The sequence below is a fragment of the Sarcophilus harrisii genome, chromosome 1 (assembly GCF_902635505.1).
Source record: "Sarcophilus harrisii chromosome 1, mSarHar1.11, whole genome shotgun sequence".
Classification (NCBI taxonomy): domain Eukaryota; kingdom Metazoa; phylum Chordata; class Mammalia; order Dasyuromorphia; family Dasyuridae; genus Sarcophilus; species Sarcophilus harrisii.
Window position 1 is genome coordinate 633,046,110 of NC_045426.1, and position 24,875 is coordinate 633,070,984.

At 35.2% G+C, this 24,875-nt stretch overlaps 1 protein-coding gene across 3 annotated transcripts in view; it reads right to left on the bottom strand.

The window, feature by feature from the left end:
- Positions 1-24,875, bottom strand: part of TRAPPC9 (trafficking protein particle complex 9) — a 955,484-nt gene that overhangs the window by 696,276 nt on the left and 234,333 nt on the right. For all 3 annotated transcript variants that reach the window (XM_031955139.1, XM_031955089.1, XM_031955202.1), the window contains one exon: positions 17,771-17,923. In XM_031955139.1, the coding sequence (XP_031810999.1) occupies positions 17,771-17,923 (153 nt within the window). The remainder of the gene's footprint in view (positions 1-17,770; positions 17,924-24,875) is intronic.

Consider the following 24,875-nt stretch of genomic DNA (forward strand, 5'->3'; position numbering starts at 1 on the left):
AGAACTTACATTTGCTCCCAGCTCTTCTGATTAAATTCAGTGCTCACTCTCTTAACACTGTGTTAATCTTGCACCTGTCACTAAGCTTCTATGGATTTCACTGCTCAGCCCTTTTTCCCCATTGATACTCTCTTCTCTCTGGATTTTGGGCACTCCTCTCTTCTGGTTCTCTTCCTATCTATCTGATCAGACTCCTTTGCTAGACTCCTATATAGATCATGCTCTCTAATCATAGATGAGGCTCGGGGTTCTGTCCTGGATACCTTTCTCCTTTTAAATCACTTTACTTGGTGATCGCATAAGTTTCCCATGAATTTATTACTGTGTCTGTGTTGTTGATTTTCATATCTACCTCTCTTGCCCCAGTCTCTCTGCTAACCTCTAATCTTGCATCTCAATCTTCCTTTCAGACATCTCTAGCTGGACATCCAGAAAAATTACAGTTTAAGGTATATTAAACTCAACTTGTTCAAAAAGAAGTGCATTATCTTTTCCCCTCAACTCCTTCCTTCCCCAGTTTCCCAATTAATCACAAATGCAAAATCATCTTCCCAGTTTCTCAGCCTCAAAATTCCTTACTATCTTTCATCTCCCATTTACAAACTGTTACAAAGGCCTACTGATGTTCCCTTTGAAATAACCCTTGTAGACACCCATTGTCTTCTCTGACACTTGACACTCCTATGATACAAGCTTTCATCATCATGCCTAGACTATTATAATAGCTTGCTGGTGGATCTCAAGTTTCTTTTGCAGTCTAATTCATCATCCATTCAGTCACTGAAATGATTTTCCTAAAGCCCAAGTCCAACTATGTCACTTCCTATTTAATAAATCCCAGTGGCTCCCTATTGTCTCCTGGATCAGACACAAATTTTGGCATTCAAAGGCTTTCTTAACTTAGCCACATCCTATATTTCTAGTTTTTTTACATCTTACTTTCTGATACATATTCTTCAATAAAATGACACTGGTACCCTGTCAGTTCCAAGAACAAAACATTACATCTCTCAAAAGAAATTCTAGTGCCTCCATTTGTTAATTATCTCCTATATATCTTGTATATATTTGTTTGAATGTTGTCTCGCCCATTAGAATGTAAGCAAGTTCCTTTGAAGGTAATGACTGTCTATTAAAGAACCAGATGATCATCACCAAGTTTGCCATAAGCTAATGAAATTCACCAGTTCATAAAGAGATTACATTTGTGGTGTATGTTCAGCATCTAATGGAGGAAAAAAAAAAAATGAACAAAAATACTATATATAGAATAAATAGGAAAAAAAGAAGGAATATACTATTAATCAACAAATGTTGATTTGTTGTACCTACTATGTGCCCATTCACTATGCTTGGCAAAAGACATATAGTTGATTCTTAAGATTCATCCACAAATTAGCTTTGGACATTACATTGCTAACAAAATAACTTAACATCCTAAGTAGTATTTTTAATAAAGATTCCACACTATTGATTCACATGCTGCCTGCAGCTTGAATCAACATAAGGTCTATAATTCTATGATTCAACAATATTCCTATTCACTAAACATTAAGAAAAAATCCATTTTTTAAAAATATACATATGCAAAGGCAAACTTCTTACATTAAAAACCATAACTTCAGACCACAACTCTTCTATAATCTGAAAAATTAAAAGTTGTTAGAACAAAGCATTTCTTCTCTATGAAAGGAGCAAAGAATTTCTCACACACATACTTTAGTACCTGGCCGCCTAGTCAAGTTTGGTACAAGAACTATGTTAAAAAGACAGGATTGGGGTAGCTAGGTGGCGCAGCAGATAGAGCACCAGCCCTGAAGTCAGGAGGACCTGAGTTCAAATGTGGCCTCAGACTTAACACTTTCTAGCTGTGTGACCCAGGACAAGTGACTTAACCCCAATTGCCTCAGCAAAAAATAAAATAAAATGACAGGATCATAAATTTTTTACTTAAATTGATGTTTCCAACAGATCACACATGTCTCCTCCTTAGAAAACATGTAAAGGAATTTCCATTATCAGGCCTGGACTATAATTTTATGCCTTCCCCATTCATTAAGCTTCAAAAGGAATACTTGAGGCGGCATGATGCAAAATCAATTTACACATGAGTGTAAGAATTTTTTCAAGTTAATCAGGGTAGGCAAATAAAATATTATTACAATTATTATTCTTGTTATTATCATTATTAAAAATAGCTGTTTTCCAAAAAGCTTTAGGGCTTGCTTACAAAATATTTCACAAATATTATCTCATTTTCTCATGTGAGGTAGATGCTGTTATTATCTGTATTTTTCACATCAAGATACTGAGGAATACAGATAAATTAAATAATTTGCCAAAGGACAGAAAGCTAATAAATGTTTGTGGCAGGATCTGAATTCAGGATTTGCTGACTCCAAAGTCCATACTCTATTCTCTGTACTACCTAATATCAATGGTTCACTATAAACATCAAAGTCTATTCATTCAATATTCATTAAGAACTGATTTTGAGAAATGTACCGTACTAGGTGGAGAAGATACATATTTTAGGTAATCACCCACCCCTATGAAACTCAATAATTTAGTAGAGCAAGAAGACATAAGCACAGATAATTTTAATAGACAAAAATGTATGGTAAGGGTTACAGGATGGGTAAGAGTTCAGTGAATAAAGGTGGAAAAGTATATTACCTTTTAAAGTAATTTTTTTAGACTTTAAAAGAATACAGAGGACAATGAAATGCTGAACTTTATAATTATTATTTAAGAACTTAAGAGAAACTCACTTGTTAATATTTGAATCATAGGGAAAGACAACAAACCTATAGGGAATCAATTTCCAAACTTTACAAATCTCCACAAACAAGAAAATCTAAGGCAAAAACAACTTTGGGAGTTCTCTTTGCATGGATTACACTGCTTCATAGTTACAAATAAGCTTTTTCTCTTAAAAACAAAACTTATCAGGCACATGAGCATTCCTGATAGCAACAGTATAACAGAAAGAATGTTAGTCTCTAGTTAGGAGAAGAGCAGTTAAGACTTGTTTCTGACTTTAATTTGCCATATGACACATAACTTAATTTTTCTAAAACCTCAGTTTAATTACTTGTAAAATAAAATGGTGGGGAAAGAATGGGATGGAATTATCTCTAAGGTCTTTCCAACTTTTCTATTTTTATTATCTGCTTTTAGAACTATTGATCTTATCCAGTATCATAGCAACTTAAATGTAGATTACTAGAAAGTTAGCCATGATTGCCTCATTGACTACAGAGCTTCCCTTTCTAATATATTCGGTTTGTCTTTATCAAACTAATATTCCTTAAACACCACTTCCATATCACCATCAGCTCAGAAACAATTATGAAATCAGTCTTCTAGGATTTTAAGTATAACATTTTGCTACATTTATTTAGAATTTGACATTACTGCAAAGGGATGTAAAGAGGCCAGCCATTATTAATTTAAAAAATTACTTTTACCCCCAACCCTAAAAATATGGGCGACACCAATACCCCAGTTCTACCAGATATACAGATCTTCCTCAAGTGCCACACCAAGCTGCAGTGCCACAACAAGATGCAAACTGGCAGGCCATGAGCTAGGCATGTGACAAAAAGTCTCAGCAGCAGAGGCTCACTACCCAGATGTCTGACTGTGAAGAATGAATCCACATCAACTGTTCTGAACAGTGCAGTTTCGACCACAACAAGCAGCTTCCAGAGTGTGCTCTGCCTCGTGTGCAGGGCCAGAGCTACCAAAAGATGCTGCAGAGAAATGAAGAATGATTATGTCTATTTTCTGCCCACACACACGAAGGAGAAGGGGAAAAAGGGAAGAAAAAGACCAGCCTGGTAGCTCATTAGAAGGATTCAAAAAGTGGGAGGATGAGGTAGAATTTTTATCTACCTTCATCTAGCAATGAAGGAGATTAGACTGTATGCCTGATTTATAAAAACTGGACTAGTCACTAAAAAGAATCCAAATGAAAACAAATATGCCACAAAGGACTACTTGGCTGACAATATGAACAATGTGAAACCTTAAAAAAAAAACCCAACAAGATGGCATCATAAGCATACAAGATGATGAAAGTGGACAGACCAATAAGCAGTGAGAGAAACAAAAACAAAATGACTTTCTGTACAGTTGAAATAATAAAGTTGCTGAAGATAATAAAAGACTACTAACAAGTTTTCATTACCACACAAGATTGAGCTTTCTTTAGGCAGAACAGTGAAAAGCATCTACTGTATTCAACTTCCAATATTCATTCTCAGATTATTCCATTTTTCATATGTTTTCTAACTTTGTGCCTTCCTCACCAAAAATTCTGCCACATGTGTCTTTTAGTTCTGTATTATTCTCATTTCAACAACTGTCTTCTCAATATAAATCTACAGACTATATGTTTGTCAACTATAATTAGCTCAGTAAGCATGGCTAAGACACCTACTTTCATATCCATGATTCAGTTTTTTTCTTGTTACTTGTCTTAGTTAAACCAGAAATGCCAATAATTGTTCCTTATTTAATAGCTTCCCAAGTCTCTGATTTTTAAGATTCTTGGTATAATATAATGTCAGAGTTTAAATGTTTGCCTCTTGTCTTTCCAGCTTTAGCAAAAGCTCCTTACCTTTCTGCTATACAAAGTACAAAAACAATGAAACTAACTGAAGGAGGAATGGGGTGATTCAGTCCAGATCATACAGTAGAAGAGACATAAATATAAATGATGACCCTCCAAATAAAAATCTTCAACAATGTTCCCCTAAGTGAAAAAGTATTCAATAAAAGAAATCCCAGAGGAAAAATTGGGGTCTTCATAAAATACTGAGGGGCTTTATGAGTGGCATATAGACTGTTGGCAAGAGAACAAAGTTGACAAGGGTTATTTCAATTTTTGTATTTGACAGGCTTTTTTTTTTACTTTATTGTGGCTCAAAGCCACATTATCTTATCATCTTTATAAAGTTTCCTTTTGAAATTCTGATATTTTATAAGATACGTGATTTCACCAGAATTCCATTCACATTCCATCAAAAATCATTTTTTTATTTCTGATCATCATTTCTTCCTTCTCCTATAATATCTATAGAGTGCTCAGCTCAACCATCCAATTGCTAAAGTCCTTTTCGTTTCTTTTTTTTTAAAGGCTAAGAACCATAATAGAATCAGAGAATCTTGGAGCTGGAGAAGGACCTAAAGAATCATCTAATTGAAGCGTTGTCCAAACTTGAAAACACTAAAAGAAATCTTGCCAGTGATCATCCAAGTTCTTTTTGAGGCTTGTTAGAAAATCATCTCAAGAAAAAATTAATCTCAGTGGTCACAGTCTATCTGAAACAGAATCCTTACTATCACACATCTACCAAGTGAACTTCCAAACCCTGCCTGATGAACTCCAGTAAGGTAAAAACATACAGTTAGAGAGATACAGTCCATCTCATTTTGAAATGGTTCTAACTGGTAGGAATTTTTTTCCTTATATCTAAAGTCTAAATTTGCCCCTATTACAACCTATATATCCATTGCTTATAGATTTGTCACCTATGATTAAGAACAAATTTAATCCTTCTGAGTGAATGGTGGTGTGAAATACTTAGTTCAAGATTAGCTTGCTTTGAGTCTCGTATTCAAAGGGACACTGTAAATTAAAGGTTATTGTTTCATTAATTGGCTAAGTGAACAACAAATGAATCTGGGGCCAATTTGGTGTCAACCTTACATAAGTATTTTTGCTAGTTTGTACAATACATCATACAAACACAGTGCTACCATGTTCTAATTCCTGGGCATAGCTATCAATTTGCTCAAAAAAATTTTTTTCTTCTTTGGCAGGACTGCCTGTTTCCAAAAACAGTTGTCTCATCATCATCAAATTCACATAGTATTTTATAAGTTGCAGTATAAGATTAAGGATAAGGAATTGGCTTTAAATCAAAAAGAGAAGGGAATAAACACTTATTCAGTACTTACTATGTACTTAGGGCTTTATAAATACCATCTCATTTAATCCTCACAACCCAATAAAATAGGTGTTATCATTATCTCCATTTTAAAATTGGAAAAACTAAGGTAATGAAAGGTTATGTGACTTAAACAAGTGAGAAAGCCAGAAGTGTCTAATTTTAGATTTGAATTCAGTTCTTGAACTAAGATGTCTTTGACTCCAAGCCTGAGATTCCCTCTACCATGCCACCTGAATAACCAGGAAAAAAAAACCTGTTTTCAAATCCTTTTTCTCACATATTTTCTAAGTGATCCTAGACAAATCACTCAGGCTCCTGACTTAAGAGAATTCTTTAATGCTGAGCAGACAAAATGCCAACCTATATTAGCAAAAAAAGTTTCCTTAGGGACAGCTAGGTGGTGCAGTGGATAGAACACTAGCCCTGAAGTCAGGAGGACCTGAGTTCAAATCAGACCTTAGATACTTAACACATCCTGGCTGTGTGACCCTGGACAAGTAACTTAACCCCAATTGCCTCAGGAAAAAAAAAAAAAGAAGAATAAAGTTTCCTTAATTCAGAGTTGTTCATGTCAACAAAATCACAGATCTCATCTCTATACTTATATTTTGCAATTTGACTCAATAATTCTGTTTTGTAATTTGGATTATAAAATTATATAAGAATAAGTACGTGAATATAACAACAGTTGGGATTTTGTGACAAAATATAAATGCTTTTACTGATAAACTACATTTCACCTTATGAAAACAAAAAGAAAAGAATATTTAAGAAAAAGTCAGGACAACTCTCAAGTATTAACTTTAGGCAACTTACTTCAGGGATTGGTGAGAAAGTATATTACATGCTTGGGTCCCATTGAAACATCCTGTCTATGCTCTCCATGCCACAGGGAAGTACCAGCAGACCATGTACAGCAATATACTGAAAGCATTCATTTCCTCATTAGATAGAAGTAGTTTTCAATTCTCTCAGATGACAACTTAGCCCATTACTTGCAGGATGAATCACTGGCTAAGTTAGTACAGCCAACTGAATTGCCAAAGAAACATTTGGCTTCCAGTAACTAGTATATGGAGATTTAGAACCTAATGTGTTATTGCTAGCTGTGATTGCCTTTAAGATGTTTCCAAGGTTCTAGGTGAATGACAAACACCTGAATTTGCATTCCAACTCTCTAGGGTAATTCATAAGAGTTATTTTTTCACCTGACTTCAAGCCAGAGATCTGAGTCAACCCTCACACCTGCAAGAGAAGCTAGCCTCAGGGTAGACACACTTCCATAGACCATTAAACCAGTCAATGTTGTCTGCAATTTGAGCAGAATCTCAGGGCTTCCTATGATCCCAGAAATTTCTTATCTCCACACCACCACCACCACCACCACTATCACTGCTGTAAAGCCAATAATCTGGGGCTGAAGGAGCAGCTGACCTTTCCTTAGCTAATAAGTCTTCTGATAAATTATCATTTGTGATTCAGGAGTCTTGGAAGTAGCTTGGCCTAAATATAAAACTCATCAAAGCTTTATAGTGAATCATTAACTTTCCATTCCCTTGCAATACAAAGAAGTACAGCCAAATAAACCACTGGGCATAACAAAAACACAATGAATAATCTGACAGAAAAGTTTAAAAGGAAAAAGAAATACTTGCAAGGGTCATATCAAGTAGAAGGTATTATAACTTCTAAACAATAACTGACTTCATGAGGGAATAACATGTAAAGAAGGGGGAAAAAAACTGAATTTCAAATCAAAAGACCCAAGTTCAAATTCTAGCTCAAAGACATAGAGGAAGCCCTAATTTCTTTGAGTTTATATTCCTCATCCACAAAATACATGGTGGAATCAATTTTTTAAAATTATATTAAGTTCTAAATCACTACTAATTAGAGAAATACAAATTAAGACAAATTTGAGTTACCACTTCATACCTCTCAGATTGGCTAAAATGACAGGAAAAGATAATGATAAATGTTGGATGGGATGTGGAAAACTGGGACCAAAATGTACTGTTTGGTAGAGTTGTGAACTTGATGCAACCATTCTAGAGAGCAATATGGAATTATGCCCAAAGGGTTATCAAACTATACATACCCTTTGATCCAGCAGAGCTATTACTGAGTCTATATCCCAAAGAGATACTAAAAAAAAGAAAAGGACCCACATGTACAAAAATTTTTGCAACAGTTTCCAGTTACTGAGTGGATGCCTATCAGTTGGAGAGTGGCTGAATAAGTTATGGTATATGGCTGTTATGCATTATTATTGTTCTATAATAAATGATGAGCAGACTGAATGTTAAGTGAAGTGAGCAGAACCAAGAGAACATTGTATAAAGTAACAACAAGATTATATGATGCTCAACTGTGATGGACTTGGCTCTTTTCAATAATGAGGTAGTTCAAGGCAATTCCAATAGACTTGTGATGTAAAGAGCCATCTTCATTGAAAGACATAGGTGGAATGTTCTCTCTAAAATGTAATGTTCTTTGTTGAGGCTTTCTTGAGGTCTCTGGAGGCAGCCTTTGTTTCAATTCAGTAATCACCATAAGTGCAGCCAGGGATTAAAGTCCAAATCCTTTACTGTCTCTTTCAAAGTCCTATCTCCTTCACTTGGAGCTTGGCTAGTTTTCTGGAGGCCTTCCAGAGTCTTGGTTTCAGTTGGAAAGCGAAGGGGGAGAACCTGCCACCAAGGTGATGTGAGATGGGATGAATATGTCTGAGTCCAAGGGCATGTACTCCAGCCTCCAGCCTTCTGTCTATTTGTCTCTGAATCTCTCTGGCTGAGGCTTCTAGCTTATATGCCCCATATTGAGTACAAACCAATCATTATATCACTAGGAAACCATTATTTGTTGTAGAATTAAATCAATGCTAAACTAGATTTAACCACTGTCTCCTCAATTCCACTTTGCACCTTGTTTCAAGTTCTGGTCCATAAACATCTCCTTGTAGGATTAAATTAGTCATACTGAACCATGCTAAATTAGATAACTATTGTCTCTATCAATTCCACTGACTTAGTGCCTTGTAAGAATCCTTTGTGTCAAGTTCAGAGTTCTGGTCCATAACACATAGGTACAAGGATAAGATTCCATAAACCTTAGCCTTCAGTTTCCCTCCATGTCCTTGTGGTAATTATAGTACAGTGAACTATTATATTCACCTCTGTTTTGCAGCTGCTGAATAACCCTGGGAACAAATATAGTTTAAAGAACATTGTCCTGGGTGGATTCCAGTCAAATCCACCATGGACGGGCTATCTATACACTGGAACTAGCCCCTCCAGGAGTAAAGTTTCCCTCTAGACAGACTCTGCCAGTCTGGCCCACTTCTGGATTTACTCAAGAAAGTGAAGTCAGTAGTCACCTTTGTTACCTGGTCTATTTAAGTCATGATAGAGCAATAACCAAATTGGAATCTCACCAATGGAGAGGACGTTCTGCCTGGGACTCTCCTGATCAGGACTTGCAGGGCTGTAATCTGGGATTCCCCAACCAGAGGTCGGCAAAGTTGGTGCTTCCCCGAATCGGTGATGTATTCTTTCTCCTCTCCTCTTCTGGTTTATGTATCTCTTAATAGTTATATTAATCATAGGATGCATTAAGTGCTTTTATTGTAAGAACTGAACTGCCAATTCTTTTCATTTTTTTTTTGTAATTCATTGTTATTCATTTTATATTCATTGTTATTAAACATTTTCATACAACCTGGTATCTTAGGTCTTGTTGTGGAAGCAAACCATTCTGTAGAAACAAATTCATAAATCTTAACCTAACACTTATTCAGAGAGAGAACTATGGAGATTGAATGTGGATCAAAGTATAGTATTATCGCCTTTTTGTTATTGTTATTGTTGTTTGTTTGCTTGGTTTTTTTCTCTCATTTTTTTCCCCTTTTGATCCAATTTTTCTTGTACAGCCTGACAAATATGGAAATATGTTTAGATGATGTGCATATGTTTATTCTATATTGGATTGCTTGTTGTCTAGGAAAGTGAGAGAGGGGAGAGGGGAAATTTTGAACACAAGACTTTGCAATGGTAAATGTTGAAAACTATCTTTACATGTAATTAGAAAAATAAAAAGCTATTTTTAAAAAATAGGATGAAACTCACTAAATCCTTTTTCATATCAAACAATAAATGTTTGTTGACTGAATGAATTAACTCTACTATTTCCTCCTAACTTTTTTTTAAACTACCAGACAACTTAAGCAAGAAAATAGGGCTACAAAGGAAAAAATGAAATATAAACTGGCTTTTGCCCACAGAGATTTCTCAACCCATGGAGGGCATAGAGCAGCATTAGAGAGAAGAAGATGATGTTTAAATATCTCATTCGTTTAAACTCAAATGTCACATTTAATTATCAGATAACCTCTTTTTTAAAATAAGTAAAATAAATAAGTAAATAAAAATAAGTAAACAAGAAAATCAAATTAACATGATGTTTGGAACGAAAAACAGGAGAAAATAAAACTTTCTTTCAAAACACAAATAAAAGGAAGCTGTCTGGTGAATTTTATCCTCCTATCTTATCAAAACACTAATTCTCAGAACTTAAAAAGCCATTATGTTAAACGATTTTCCATGTGCAAAGCCCTTGTACAAAGCCTGTCTTGTCATTTTAGACAACATCTTTATGAAATTCCATAATTTGGGGGAAAAACAATTTCTCCATTCTATTCATGTGATAGACATTAGCAACAAATATAATGTTTAAAATTATTATTTCAAGGATCTGAAAATTTCAAAAAGGAATTCCACAAAACTAGACTTCTAAACTTGCTAAATTGCTGTGAAAAGATCTGCAATTTTTTGTTAAGGGACAGGTCAATTCTCCAGGAGCTTCCACAACTGTGGATCATAGCATCTGAAGGAGTTGCAAGGCAGCCTTTGCTGACACAGGTGTTGCGGACTTGGAATGAGATAAATTGGAGGAAGAAGGGAGAGGTCAGACAACACAACTGCCTCTTAGTCAAAGAGGACAGAGAACAGCAACTGTCTTTCAGTCTCTTTGTATCATCCTCTCACAAAAGAAGATCCATTATGGGTTGGATCTCCAGCAGCCACTGTCAGGTGGCTCCCATGTATTCCAACAGCTCTCCCGTGTATTTCCAACAGTTTTCTGATCAAAAGCTGACTCTCACAAAATGATAGAAGTTGGAAGACAACTATTTACTCTAATCTATATCACCCCCTATCTCTAAATCCTTCTGAAACATGTCCAAGAAACATTCATCCAGTCTTTGCTTAAGGACTTCCAAAGACAGGGAAAATCAATGTCTCCCAAGCCAGCCTTCTTTTGTCTTTTCTAATTCCTAGGAAGTTTTTCTGGACATCAAGCTAAAATTGCCTCTGAGATTTCTATCCATTGTTTCTAGTTTTCCTAATTTGGGTCAAATAGAACAAGTTTAATCCCTCTTCCACAAAGAAGACTACTATAATATAATAATGATGTTCCCTTGAGCCCTCTTTTCTCCAGGCTAAACATCCAGTTTTTGCAAATGGTCTTTAAACAACACAAACTAAAGGCTCTTTGCCCATCTACACTGTTGTCCTCCAAAAAGTTACAGTTTCTCAGGGTTCTTCCTAATTTATATGGCTAGAATTGAATACAATAATACAAGTCAAGGTCTGATAAAGATAGCATATAGTAAAGATATCACACTTCCTTACTTTTTGAAGCTATGTTGACTCACACTAAGCTTGTGACAGTGGATAGAACATTAAACCTGGAATTAGTAAAAACCTAAGTTCAAATTTGAACACAGATATTTACTAGCAATGTGACCCTGAGCAAGTCAGAACTTGTGTCTATCAGTTTCCTTAGATGTAAAATGAGGATAATAACAGCACTTAACTTCCAGAGTTGCTGTGAAGATTAAATGAGATAATGTTTGTAAAAATTCTTGACACATAATAGACTTTATAAAAATATTTATTCCATTCCCCTTCCCCTCAGTTCACTAATGTCCCCAGATGTTCTTCAGGGGAAAAAAAGGACTGTAAAAATGTCTCCACCTTATACTTGTACAGTTGATTTTTAAACCTATTGTTAAACTTTATTAAATTTCATGTTATCAGATCCAGCCCCATGTTCTAACCTGCTAAGATATTTTTGGATCCTGATTATCATTCAATAGTTTAATTGTCCCTCCTAGCTTTATAGCATTTGCAAATTTGATAAGTACTTCATCTAAACTATTACTAAACTCACTGATAAAAAAAAAATGATAGCACAAGACCAAACACTGATCACTGAGGATATTCACTGGAAACAAGAAATATTAAACAATTAATAATTATTTTTAGGTCTGGTTATTTAGCAAGTTCCAAATGCATCTAGCTATATTACTGTCTAGCCCACATCTCTCCATCTTTTCCACAATATGAGCATCAGAAACTTGGAGACTTCATCGAATGTATCCCTAAAATCTAACTAAACTAAATCTATATCATTCCACTAATCTATTAGTTTAGTAACATGGTCAAAACAAGAAAATATAGTTAACCTGGCAACATATGTCCTTGATGAAACTATGCTGGCTCTCTGTGATCATCACTTTCTTTTCCACATGTCCAATAACCATCTTGTTCTCAACATTCTAAAAGGCTGATGGTTTTTTGAATCGAGCTCAGTGTTCTATGTTGTCCAGGTTCAATTCTCTTCTCTACTTTGAAATGTTACAATATTTGCCCTTGTCTAATACCACATTGCCTCTTCTATTCTCCATGATGTAAGATTAAGAACAGGGGATGTGTGATGATATCTGCTAATTAATTCATTATGCAAGGATGCTGATCATCTGGGTAAAAGGACTTGAACTCACTGGAAAAAGCTAGCCTCCTCACTTGTCTTGGGTATCAACAACTTCTATGCTTCCCTTTCTAGGTCAAAGATACTCTTTTTGGTGTGGAAAATACAATGAAAAAAAGAACTGAGCAGCATTCCTGTGTCTCTCTGATTAGTTAACATAGAGCATTCCACCACAAATTCTATTCTATTTCTCTTCTTCTTTTTCTCTCTAATATAGCTTTAAAAATTCTTCTTGTTGATCCTATCTATCCTCAGAAGGAGACAAGTAAAGTGAACTTCTTTTCTCACAGTCATACTCAATGGCATTGCAAAGTTTTAATGAGGATAACTCCCTTGAAAATCATAACAGAATAACTAGAAGACATCGATCATGTTCCATCACGAATAAGAGTTTTTAAGGAATTAGTATTGTACAATCCAATCACTTGCTGAGGACGTGCATGAAAGGAACATATGGTGGAGGCTTCTCTTCTATTATCAGATTTACTTTATGTGAAAAAGGTCTTTGCAGAAGCTTGCCAAACTATAGCATCCATCTTCACATGAATATATTCCACCAAGTCTGGAATGGCCTTCTTCCCATATTCCCATCTTGGCCTGTTGATATCCTATCAATCAATCAAGACCCAGCTACAATGCAATCTCCATCATGAAGCTTCTCTGCTTCTCCAAGTATGTGAATCCTTTCTCATTTAAAAATTCTTTATGTTCCCTTTTTGTATTTATCACATTCTGATTTGTGTTGCATTTATCACTATTAGTGTCCTATTCCTATTCCTGTTCCTAGATTGTAAGCTCATGCCTCATTTACCTTTGCATTTACCACTTCCTAGCCCAATGTGCATCTATTAAATACTAATAATTATTTGTTGCAATAAAAAATTGCTATTGAACTGAACTAATTTTGAGCACTTCTATATTTATATTCTTTATTATACAATTTGTTGCATGATGGTAAGACAGTACAGGAGAAACTTGAGAGGATATCTAATGCTACTCCCTCATCACACAGAAGAGAAAACTAAAGCCCAGAGGAGAGAAAGTCACTAAGCCAATATCACACAAGTAATAAAAGGCAGAGCTAGGATCTAACCCTCAATCTTTTGACTACAAACCCTTTATTGTAAATGATGCTGCCTTTCTGAACTGACTTCAATCCTCAAAGTGCACCTAAAAGGCCTCATATTGGATTAACATATATATATTCTATTATATATGTGCTACTAATACCAGAAATTTGATTGAGGCATGGAATGCTTTCAAACAGCTTATAAATTGTTTGATAATCATCATCCTAAAGTTATTCAATGCCCTGTTTTGTAGGAAACAAAAGGTGAATTGCTAAACCCAGCTCCATATTGCTCCCTTAAAATCCCCAATTAAATTGGCATGTAGTCACTAAAATGGCAAAATTAGTCAGCGAGTTCAGATTTCTGCCTCCCAGAATTCCAAACTGCATCCTGAAGACTAAAAATATGACCCAGATGGTCAAAATCAGAAGCCACCATCACCTTTTCCTCCGTTTCTCACATCCAAACCTTCACAGTAGGAAGACCATTTGTCAAGACCTACCACCTGGGAGAACAACTAATCAAGCATTCCTAGGGCAGGTGTCAGTTCTATTTATTCCAAACACCCCACTATACATAACTTCCTCCCCCTTCCCAAACTCTTAGTAACCTTCTGTCAGTTGATATGAAACCTTATTCAAACATAGCATCTTAAACAAATTTACAAACACTGGGGGGAGGAGGGGATTTTTATTTCAAATCCTCTTAGATTTATTCATCTTTCCACCATAATGTTTCTTTGATGGTACTAGGTTTTAACATATTCAGCAAAAAAAGTTTTTTCCCATAATTCTTTCAGAAATATTTAATAACATCATTAGATCAACATTAAATATGATATCTACAAAATTTAAAAATCTTAGAAGTTATGTGATTTTTAGAATCCCAGAATTCCAAAACAGGAAAGGATTAAAAAATAATCAAATCCATGACCCAGAGCTAATGTATCAATTATGAATATGACATCTCAAAAAGTGATCTTCTAGGGTCTGGATAATAGGGAATTCACATTATCACAAGAAAGTTCATTTTATTTCTGAGAAACTCCAATAGTGTTTCCTCTGTTGAAATTTTTTTGGAAGACAAAAAGCAACAAAAATGTTTCCATTTTTGCCTCATCTTTCAGGAAATTCAGAGATCAATTCATTATTTCCAATTTTAGTAAATAACTCATTTCAGGTGCCTGGTTAGCATTTATCAGGAATAAGACGACTATCTCCAACTACTTAAAAGATTATTAAATGAAAACTGGATTAAATTATTGTTTTAATTCTCCAATGTACACTAGTGGAAGTAAAATTAAGAATTAAAAAAAATTAGGAATAGTCTTCTACTAGGATAGAAGATACAAAAAGGTAGTTGTTGTTTTTTTTTTGTTTTTTTTTTTTTGCTTGATTCAAGGAAAAACTACCCAATAATTAGATCTATCCAAAAATGCAATGAAGTCCCTCATAGCAGAAAATATTCAAGTACAGGATCCATGACCACTTGCCATTCTGCCGGGAAAGGATTTCAGATAGGAGTTAGTCCAGATTCTTTCATTCTTTTCTAGGTTATACTCCTAACTCAATTGGATCTTCTCTAAAATGACCTTAGGAAACTCTTCACTCTCAAAATTCACTCCACCCCCGGACTCCATATACCCACTACGGTTCCTCCCAGAACCATCTTTTTAAGAAGGTCCACACTAGACATGTCTTTATATTAGTCTCCAGGTTGCACTCCTGAGTGTCTGGAAATACCCCACAATGCCTCCACGTTTGTTATCCCAAGATGAGTAGCTCCTCTTTGACATGTCCTCTTCTCCCACTGGAATGGAAGCTCCTTAAGGGCAGAGACTACTTTACTATCAGCTTGTATTTGTATTCCCCTCCATCACTTAAGCACAATACCTGGCACAAAGTAGGTACTTAATAAATGTTTACTGAATTGAAGTGAAAGTGCTCACAATCCAATCAGGGGAAACTTCAAAACACATACACACATATGTGCGCGCACACACACACGCTATATATGACAAGATATAATTAATGGATGGAAGGCATCAGAATTAAAAGAGGTTAGAAAAGGCTTCCTATGGAAAAGGGAATTTTAGTCAAGATGTGAAGTGAGGGAGATCAGTTGGCAGAGATGATGAAGAAAAGCATTATGGGCATGGAGAACTGGAGAAAATGCCCATAGCTAAGAAATTGAGTGTTGAATTTATGAAACAGTGAGGTGTAGATGAGTAAGTGAAGGTGAATAAGGTATAAGAAGGCTATGAATGATAAGAAGGAATTAGGTTATGAAGAACTTAGTATGCCAAACAGAGAATTTTGTATCTGATGCTGGAGGTGATGAGGAGCCATTTGATTTACTGAGTAGGGAGGTGAAAATGTTGGATGTGGCAACAGCGTAACTGTCCAATTATTACCCTCAAAGGATAAAATGATTTTGAACTTGAAGGGATGTTAAAGATGATCTAATCCAATGGTTTCATTCTGCAAAATTAAGGCTCAGGGAAGTAAAGTAATTTGCCAAAGAAAGTAGTATAAAAGGAATTTAAATTAATATCCTCTTAAATTTTTTAAAAACAATTTTAATTAAATATTTAAAAAGGAATACTAGGCGTCCTTTAATAACACTAACCATATCTGAGTTTGAGTTTGTCTCTGTCATTTCCTAGCCCTATGACACTGGACATCCTTTCTGAGCTTGGGTTTTATTATTTTTACAATGGAAATATTACAATCATAAATCATAGGAGCATAGATTTAGAACTAGAAGCATCTCAGAGGTCATCTAGTCTAAGCCCCTCATTTTATACATAAGGAACCTAAGAAAGGATAAATGGGAATTCAGGTCAGGTCCTCTGACTCCACTATTGAATGCTGGCTTCACTAGCTACTTCAAAGAATTAGAAGAAAAGTGACCCACAATTCTTAAAACATCACATTCATGTAATTTATTATTAGTACATAATTGTTTTTTGATAAAGATGGAACAACCCCATAGAAACAACTCCATTTTTTCTCTTCCCTGGAGAGTCAATCGAAGCTCATCTGAATGATTAAGGACCTATAACTATAAGGGGCCTGATGTAATCACTAAAATGTCATCTGCAGACGATGGCATCTAGAGAATTTCACCATCTTTAAGGAGTCTCTCTTTGCCTTAGACTCTGGGCTGAGCCTCCCCCATGACAGAGACAAACACCCTTGATGAGCATATATCTCCCTAACTTAATCTTTGCCTGATAATAATAATCATCAGGTCACTTCTGCTGCTTCATCACTGAAGATATTTTTATATGACTTGGATATGTGAACAGAGAACTTATTCATAACCACATATCTCTGGGACAGACTTTGTAAGTGAACAGTCAGCTGACCCCAGGATTAAATAGAAAGATGATAAAAACAGGCTGTGAAATAAGACAGTTCTTTTAGTAACTCCAAGATTCGCTTTGGAACAAATGCCTCTCTTTTTTTTTTTTTTTTTTTTTTAAACATCAGGTTTTTGGTTTTGTTTTATTTTACTTTGTTTATTTAAAAAAATACATCAGTGATGACATATTCCTTACCCATAGGACAACAGAAAGCAGCCTAGTTAGCTTGTTCATACTTGTTCAGGAGGATCAATGAAGTGAAGGATATCAGAGAAATGTATGATTGGAAGAAAAAGTAAAAAAAGACTGTCTGCTTACATGGCAAGATCAAGAAACTCCTGATAGACAATCAGGAGTATGTTTCTCTTGGTCCTCATATACTATGAAAAAAACTGAAAGAATGCCCTCTGCATATTGATTGTCTCCTCTTCTGTGATAATTTGTCTTTGCACAGTATCTATCTATCAAAGTGTCTAACAATGTAACAGACATTTAATAAATGCTTATGATTTAAACTGAATGAAATAAAATGGGAAAAGGAAACTTACCATCATTGAAATCTTGCAAAAGATTTTCCTGACAGGAAAAATCCAATTTTACTTTGATATTTACAGTGAATGTTGCTGTCTTTCCTGGTTGTAAGGGAAACTGAGCAAGTGTTTCTTCCAGTTTCCAACTCAAAAAGTCACCATACAGTTTTTCTAGAAAATAAAAGTACACATGATAATTTTAGAGGAAATGTGTCACTGTATAACAATAACCAAATAAAATGAAAGATATTTTATGCACAAGGAAATCCAACTCAGTTTAACAATCATTTATTATTATATATTTTTCTCTTTTTTTCTTTCTTTCTTTTTTTTTTGCTGAAGCAATTGGAGTTAAGTGACTTGCCCAGAGTCACACAGCTAGGCAGTATTAAGTGTCTGGAAGTATTAAGAGGCTGTATTTGAACTCGGGTCCTCCTGACTTCAGGGCCAGCACTCTATCCACTGCACCATCTAGCTGCCCCATATTATATATTTTTCAGGTATTATGTTGGGCACTAGAGATACAAAGATTAAAAATAATAGGGTCCTTGCCCTTAATAAACTTATAATCACTTAGGAGGAATAAGAAGACAAATTTAAATGAAATAGTTCCAAGTACTTGGAAAAGTGAACAATACTTTAGGAATTTAGGAGAGAACTAGAACTAATAAGGAGACATTAAAGGGAAGCAAACAAAAAAATATAAGAAAAAATGCTTTTAACAAAAAAGGACATTTGACAATGGAATGAGCTATCCCTATATGTCATGTATCATCCTTGGAGGGTTTCAAGCAATTGCTAAAGAGAATAAGATGTTAGGAGGGAATGAAAGCTATCTTAAAGTACTTGAAGAGCCATCAACTAAAAGAGGTATATGAATTTTTCCATTTGCCCCCGTAGTTCAGAACTAGTAACAATGGATAAAAATTGCAAAGAGGAAAATTTAAGCTTCGTAAAGGAAGAAACTTCATAATAGAATCATTCAAAAGTAGAATGGATTGACTCAGAAGAAAGCAGATTCTTCCTCATTGAAAATTTCCAAGAAGGAGTATTACTGAGCTTTTATTAGGTATATTTTTAGAAGAGATTCTTTTCAGGCTAAATTAAATGATCATTGGTGTCCCTTTTAACTCAAAAAAAAAAAATTGTGATTTTATAACTCCTTGTAAATATTGTATAAGTTATTAATATTTCTATATGGAATTGTAGTAATACTATCAAAGATCCATTCAAATTCTGAGATGCTATAATTCTTATGAATGAAATAATTGTCTACTGGATGTCTTCAAGGCAGAGATCTAGGTTTCGAGTAAGCAAAAGATTTCAAATAACTACATACAAAACAGAAACAGGCTACATCTAGAAATAGTGAATTTCCCCTTAGTGGAGTTCTGTAAGGAGGCTGGATGGTCAATTCAATGTGTTGGCTAGTTTACTTAAACTATCCCTATCCCTCTTCTGCTCTCAATTCCTCTCTCTCTCTCAGAAGCATAAAGAGAAAGAAAATGAGAAAGTATATATTGGGAAATACAGGTAGATAATTTAAAAGACATAAACAGGTCAGCATATAAGTTGGGGGTTTAAGCATAACTAAGATTCTAATTTTTAAGATTCTGAATTAAAGAGTAAAAAGGAGGTTATTTCATTCATCCATTTACTCAACAAACATTTATGAAGTACCTACTAAATATATAACATCAAGCTCGGTGCTTGGGAAGACATAAAATTTAGACAAAATGTGGTGCTAATATACAAACAACTATGCTATAAACCATTTCATCTAAGAAAATCTAAGAAAATTACAAACACTGTTACCTGAGCTCTAAGAAGAGGAATGGCTTTACCAGATGGGGAAGGAAATAGAAAAAAATTCAATAAATAAAATAGAGAAGGATATTTCAAGCATAGGAAACAGCCTGATTCCAAGCAGGAATCAATCAAAAATTTTCATATATATATGAAATACATATGTGTGTATATATATATATATATAAATAATATGCATATATATGCATATGTATATGTATTACATATACACGTATGCCTCTATATATACATGCAAACATACACATATATACACTTGTTGGGCTAAGGGCTGGAGTTACAAAGAAAAATGCAAGCAGTCTCAAGAAGTTTACATTCAAGCAAGGGATATGGCATGAATGAGCATATACAAGATACATATAGAGTGCATACTGGAAAATCTTAAAGGAGACAATATTATGAGATGGGAATAACAGGAATGATTCCCTGCCCTTCAGCTAAATCTTGAAGGAGGATAAGGAATCTAAGAGACAGAGATGAGAAAGGAAAGCATTATCTGCAGTCAATCAGCAAGCACTTATTCAGTACTTATTTTGTACTGGACACTGTTAGACACCAGGGATGTAAAGAGAGGCAAATACACTGTTACTTGACCACAAGGAAATCATATTATGATAAAGGAGACATGTGAAAGTTTAAGTTCATTCAACATCTATACAAAGTAGAAGGAAGGTAATCTCAGATAGAAGATGATAGTAACTAAGAAATCCAGGGAAGACTTCCTACAGAAAAGTGGGATCTAGCTGAGACTTAAAAGAAGCCAGCAGAGTTAACAGATAGAGGTGATGAGGAAGAATAATCCAAGCTTAGAGAATGACAACAAGGATAAAGGCACAGACTTAGGAGCCAGTGCAGCAGCAGGAATAGATCCTGCATCCCAGGGACTGAAGCTCCTCAGTCTGCAGAGTTTGCAGAGCTGAGGGGATGGGATCACTCAGAACCCCAGAAGGGAGGAAGTAGTCTGCAGAATGGTCCATTTCTATTACTCAAAACCTGGTATAGCTAAATCACAAAGTCCACAAAAGAGAGTAAAATATAAGACAAGAAAAGTATGAAAGGATTTTGTATTTCTATTCTTATACAAAACTGGAAGCCACTGAAGTTTACTGAACAAAGTAACATGGTCAAACTTGTGATTTAGGAAAAAAATTTTTATTACCTATCTTTGGGAAAGACAGATTCGAGCAAAGAAAAAATAATTCAAAAGCTATTCCAACATACTGATCAAAAAACAGTAAGGGTCAGACATGTGAATAGAGGGAATTGGGAGAATGTGAGAGAGATCATCAGTGATGAATAAACAAGACTTGGAAGCTTACTGGATAGATGAAAAAGAACAAAGAGTTATGGATGGTTTTGAAGTCCTTGGAATGATGATAGTGCCCTCAACAGAAATGATAAAGTATAGAAGATAAGTAGATTTGGGAGAAAATAAATTAACTCTATCTTGAACATGTTTTGTTTGAAATGTCTACAAGGCATTTCACTTTGAAATATTCAATAAGCATGTTGAGATGCTGGACAAGAGATCAGGAGAATATGTAGTGGTAGATATTTGAGGGAATCATCTGCATAGAGATGCTAATTGAACCCATGTAAGCTGACAAGGTCACCAAGAGAGTGTAAGAAGGGAAAAGAAGGAGGTCCAAGACAGAATCCTGTGGTCTACATACATATCCATTAGAAAGACTATGTGATTTTTTTCCCCCAAGACCACAAAGCTGACAATTATCAGAGAAGACTCAAATCCAAGTCTCATAAGACCATCATTCCTTTGACCACCTCTTTGGGTTTATTTGTGCAATTAAATGTGTTAAACTTTATCATATGCAGGTGTTCTATTTTTACCATTAAATTTTAAGCAAGTGGCAGAGGCTAAATCTTTTCTATAATTATTTACTACTCACAAACTACTTCTTAGTGACTCCCAAATTGTATACAAAATTGCACTGTTAGAAACACTACTGGTCTTAGAGCCAAAGGTCTTGGTTCAAATTTAAGCTTTGCTAAACTATGCCTAATTATAGATAAATTATCTCATGTATGTCAGATTCAGTTTCTTATTCTATAAATGGAGAATGATAAAACTTGCATCATCCTGGTCTATGGGTTATGAGAATGATTTGTAAAACTCAAAGCACATTAGATATGAAATTATTATTCTCATGTATTTGCTGATTTAACAGTAAAAACTGTGAATATGTAATACTACCTCTAGTCTAATGAAATATAGCTTTTCCCTCTACCATGCAATCACCACCAAACAAGTTAACACAAGATTGAGACAAATGGTTGCCAGACTACATGAACTCAAGACATAAAAGCATTTGGACAATCATCCATGGGAGTTCTGCCTTCCCCAGAAACAAGGGAAGTACATACTGGGTTTGGTTTTTCTAAACTATTTTCCATCTGTTAGGTTAATACTACTTAACCTTATCATGAGGCACTGCTGCCAAGAGCAGCAGGCTTAGACCAGTGCACACCAAAGATGTCCTCTGAAACAGGACTCTACCCCCTGGGCTATTTCTGCCAACACTGGCACTGGGTGATTGCTTATACTCAATAAAATATATGTAGTCATTTTTGGATGATTTTCCTCTATATATTCTTACATCTCCATTGACAAACAAGGAGTTGGAGGAAGAGGGCCTTGTTAAAGAAAGAAACAAAACTTTAGGAATTATTCCAGCTGCCATCTGGAAATACTATATATGATACCAAGTGAAAAGAGCTATTAAAAAATTAGGAAGCGCATCAGACAAGTGATTGAGGAGGACATGAGTTCTGTCACTAACAATTTATGTGATATTAAGAAAGTTACAACTCCTGTGGTCTTGGTTTTCCTATAAGTAAAATGAAGGAGTTGGATTTAATAAAACTTGAGGTCTATTTCAAATTGTAAACAATTCAAATCAACAAGAACTCATGTTTGCAGCTACTTAATGTAAGAAACTGAAAGTATCTCTTCAACTACCAGATTTATATCTTGAACAAATAAATGACTCACTTAGCAAATCTGGAACATTCTGAGTTCAAATGAGACTCAAATAAAATCACAGAATTTAGAGGTAGAGAGTACTTTAGAGATCATAGAGTTCAACCCACTCATTTACAGAAGGTGAGGTTGAGGTCCCAAAATATTGAGTGACCAGTCCATCATCATGTAGCTTAGTAATGTGAATCAGATCTTTGGATCCCAAATCGAGTATATTTTTTTGCTCTACAAAAGGATGACTTAAAAAGAAAAGAATCAACATCAAAAAGTATAATTTCAGCAATGTTCTTGACTGTTTAAATTGTTTTTCATTTCAAAAAAGAAGTGTTTCAACTATAAGAAAAACTATATTTAAATGAACTATTAGAAATTCTCCAGGAATCATTAGTGCCTGCTACTACTAAATGATGTCCAAGGCTAAATCAGTCTTAAACAAATAGATTCAGATGGCAGTTATTTTTTAATGAAGGATTGAAATGAAAAATATCAGCTATTGTTTAGATTTGGCTGCCAGGGACGCATACCAAATAAGACACCATCCCTACAATTCCACCCTAAAATACATGCAAATTTAAATACATTTAAACTACAATTACATTATCATCACAATGTTAGAGCAAGCAGGGATCTTAGAGATTATCTAATTCAACTCTCTCGTTTTTTAGATGAGGAAACTGGGAACCAAAGTGTAACATGTTTCATTTTTGGATACTGAGAAGAATGTGTCTCAAACAACGAGAGGGCTAGAGATGATACCGTATGGGAATTAAGGAAGAAAATGGGACTATTTAGCAAGAGAAGAAAGGGGGAGATGTGACGATCAACTTTTTGAAACTCTGTCACCTGGAAAAACGATACATTCTGATGACTCCAAAGGATAGAAATTAGGATAAATGAGTGGAAATTGCCAAAATTAATGTTCCCGTTTAACATTAGAAAAATCTTCCTAACAATTAGAGCTGTCTAAATTAGCTGGGCTAATTCAAGGAAAAGTAAGATCTCCTTCACTGGTGATTTTCAACTAAAGACAAGATAAGCCTCTGCTGAGGGATACTGTAGAACAGATCTCCTGCTTCATTGAAGGGATAAGCTATATATCTTCTGAGGCCTGTTCAACTTAAAATCTGTAAGAGGAGAAATGATTTACCCCATCCCACCACCCCCCCTCCCAAAAAAAAAAAAAGCCTTCTGAATTACCACTATGGAAGTGTTTGACTTTCAACTACAAAGTTAAAACAAGGGAATCAAGAGAAAGAATTGCTCCGTAATCAAGAGAAATAAACCACAGATTTAGAGCCACAAGGGACTTAGAAGTCATATAATTCAATTCTCTCATTTTACATGTAGAAAAACTGTGGTTTTTCCTTGGTCAAAAGGTAGCACCAATGTAATCGTGCTTTGAGGGAGGGAGGAAGAAGGGAAGAAGGGAGGAAAGGAAGGAGGGAGGGAGGAAGGAAGGAAGGGAGGAAGGAAGGAAGGAAGGAAGGAAGGAAGGAAGGAAGGAAGGAAGGAAGGAAGGAAGGAAGGAAGGAAGGAAGGAAGGAAGGAAGGAAGGAAGGAAGCCAAATAGATGGAGAATTAGGACTCTACCTTCTTAGCTAACCTTTTGGTTTGGATCAAATAAAGTTGCATACTAAAGCAAAGGAGATCTTAGTATCTCATTCTAAATTACATAGTTATCTGTAACAGAGGGCTCCAAACTCCAACATGACACGGGGATGAAAGAGAGGGAAACATTTAATGAGGAGACTGGTTTTTATTGCCTGGCTTTTATTAACAAGTTGTGAAGGTTAAGACTAAAAATCTAGCACCTTATTCTTACCCTAAATAGATTCTAGCCACTATATTCTGAGATTGAAGATAAGATAGCAAAAGTATCCCTGAAGAGATGAGCCTAAGAGAATAAAAATTCTGTAGCTACCTGCTCAAATTCAGTTGACACTGCATGTTCAGCAGTCACTAAGGAAACAGCAGAGCAAAATATGCAGCAGCAGCAGCAGCAGCAGCAGCAGCAGCAGCAACAGCAGCAACATAACCCACCAAGGGAGACTATTTACACTGTAGATATTAGAAGATAAACAGAGGCCACTCTGCCAGAAAAAGCCTAGAGCGAACAGTTTGATATCACTAAGAAGATATTTTTGTTCTGTAATATCAGTGATCTGATCTGGAACATTCCCTACCCCAGTACCAGGTACCTGGCCTTCATTGATATGTAAGACTCGTTATATGATTCCCTTTGTACGCATATCTCATTGATGGTGTATTTATGAGAGAGTGTGACCTCAGCTTATGATCTGT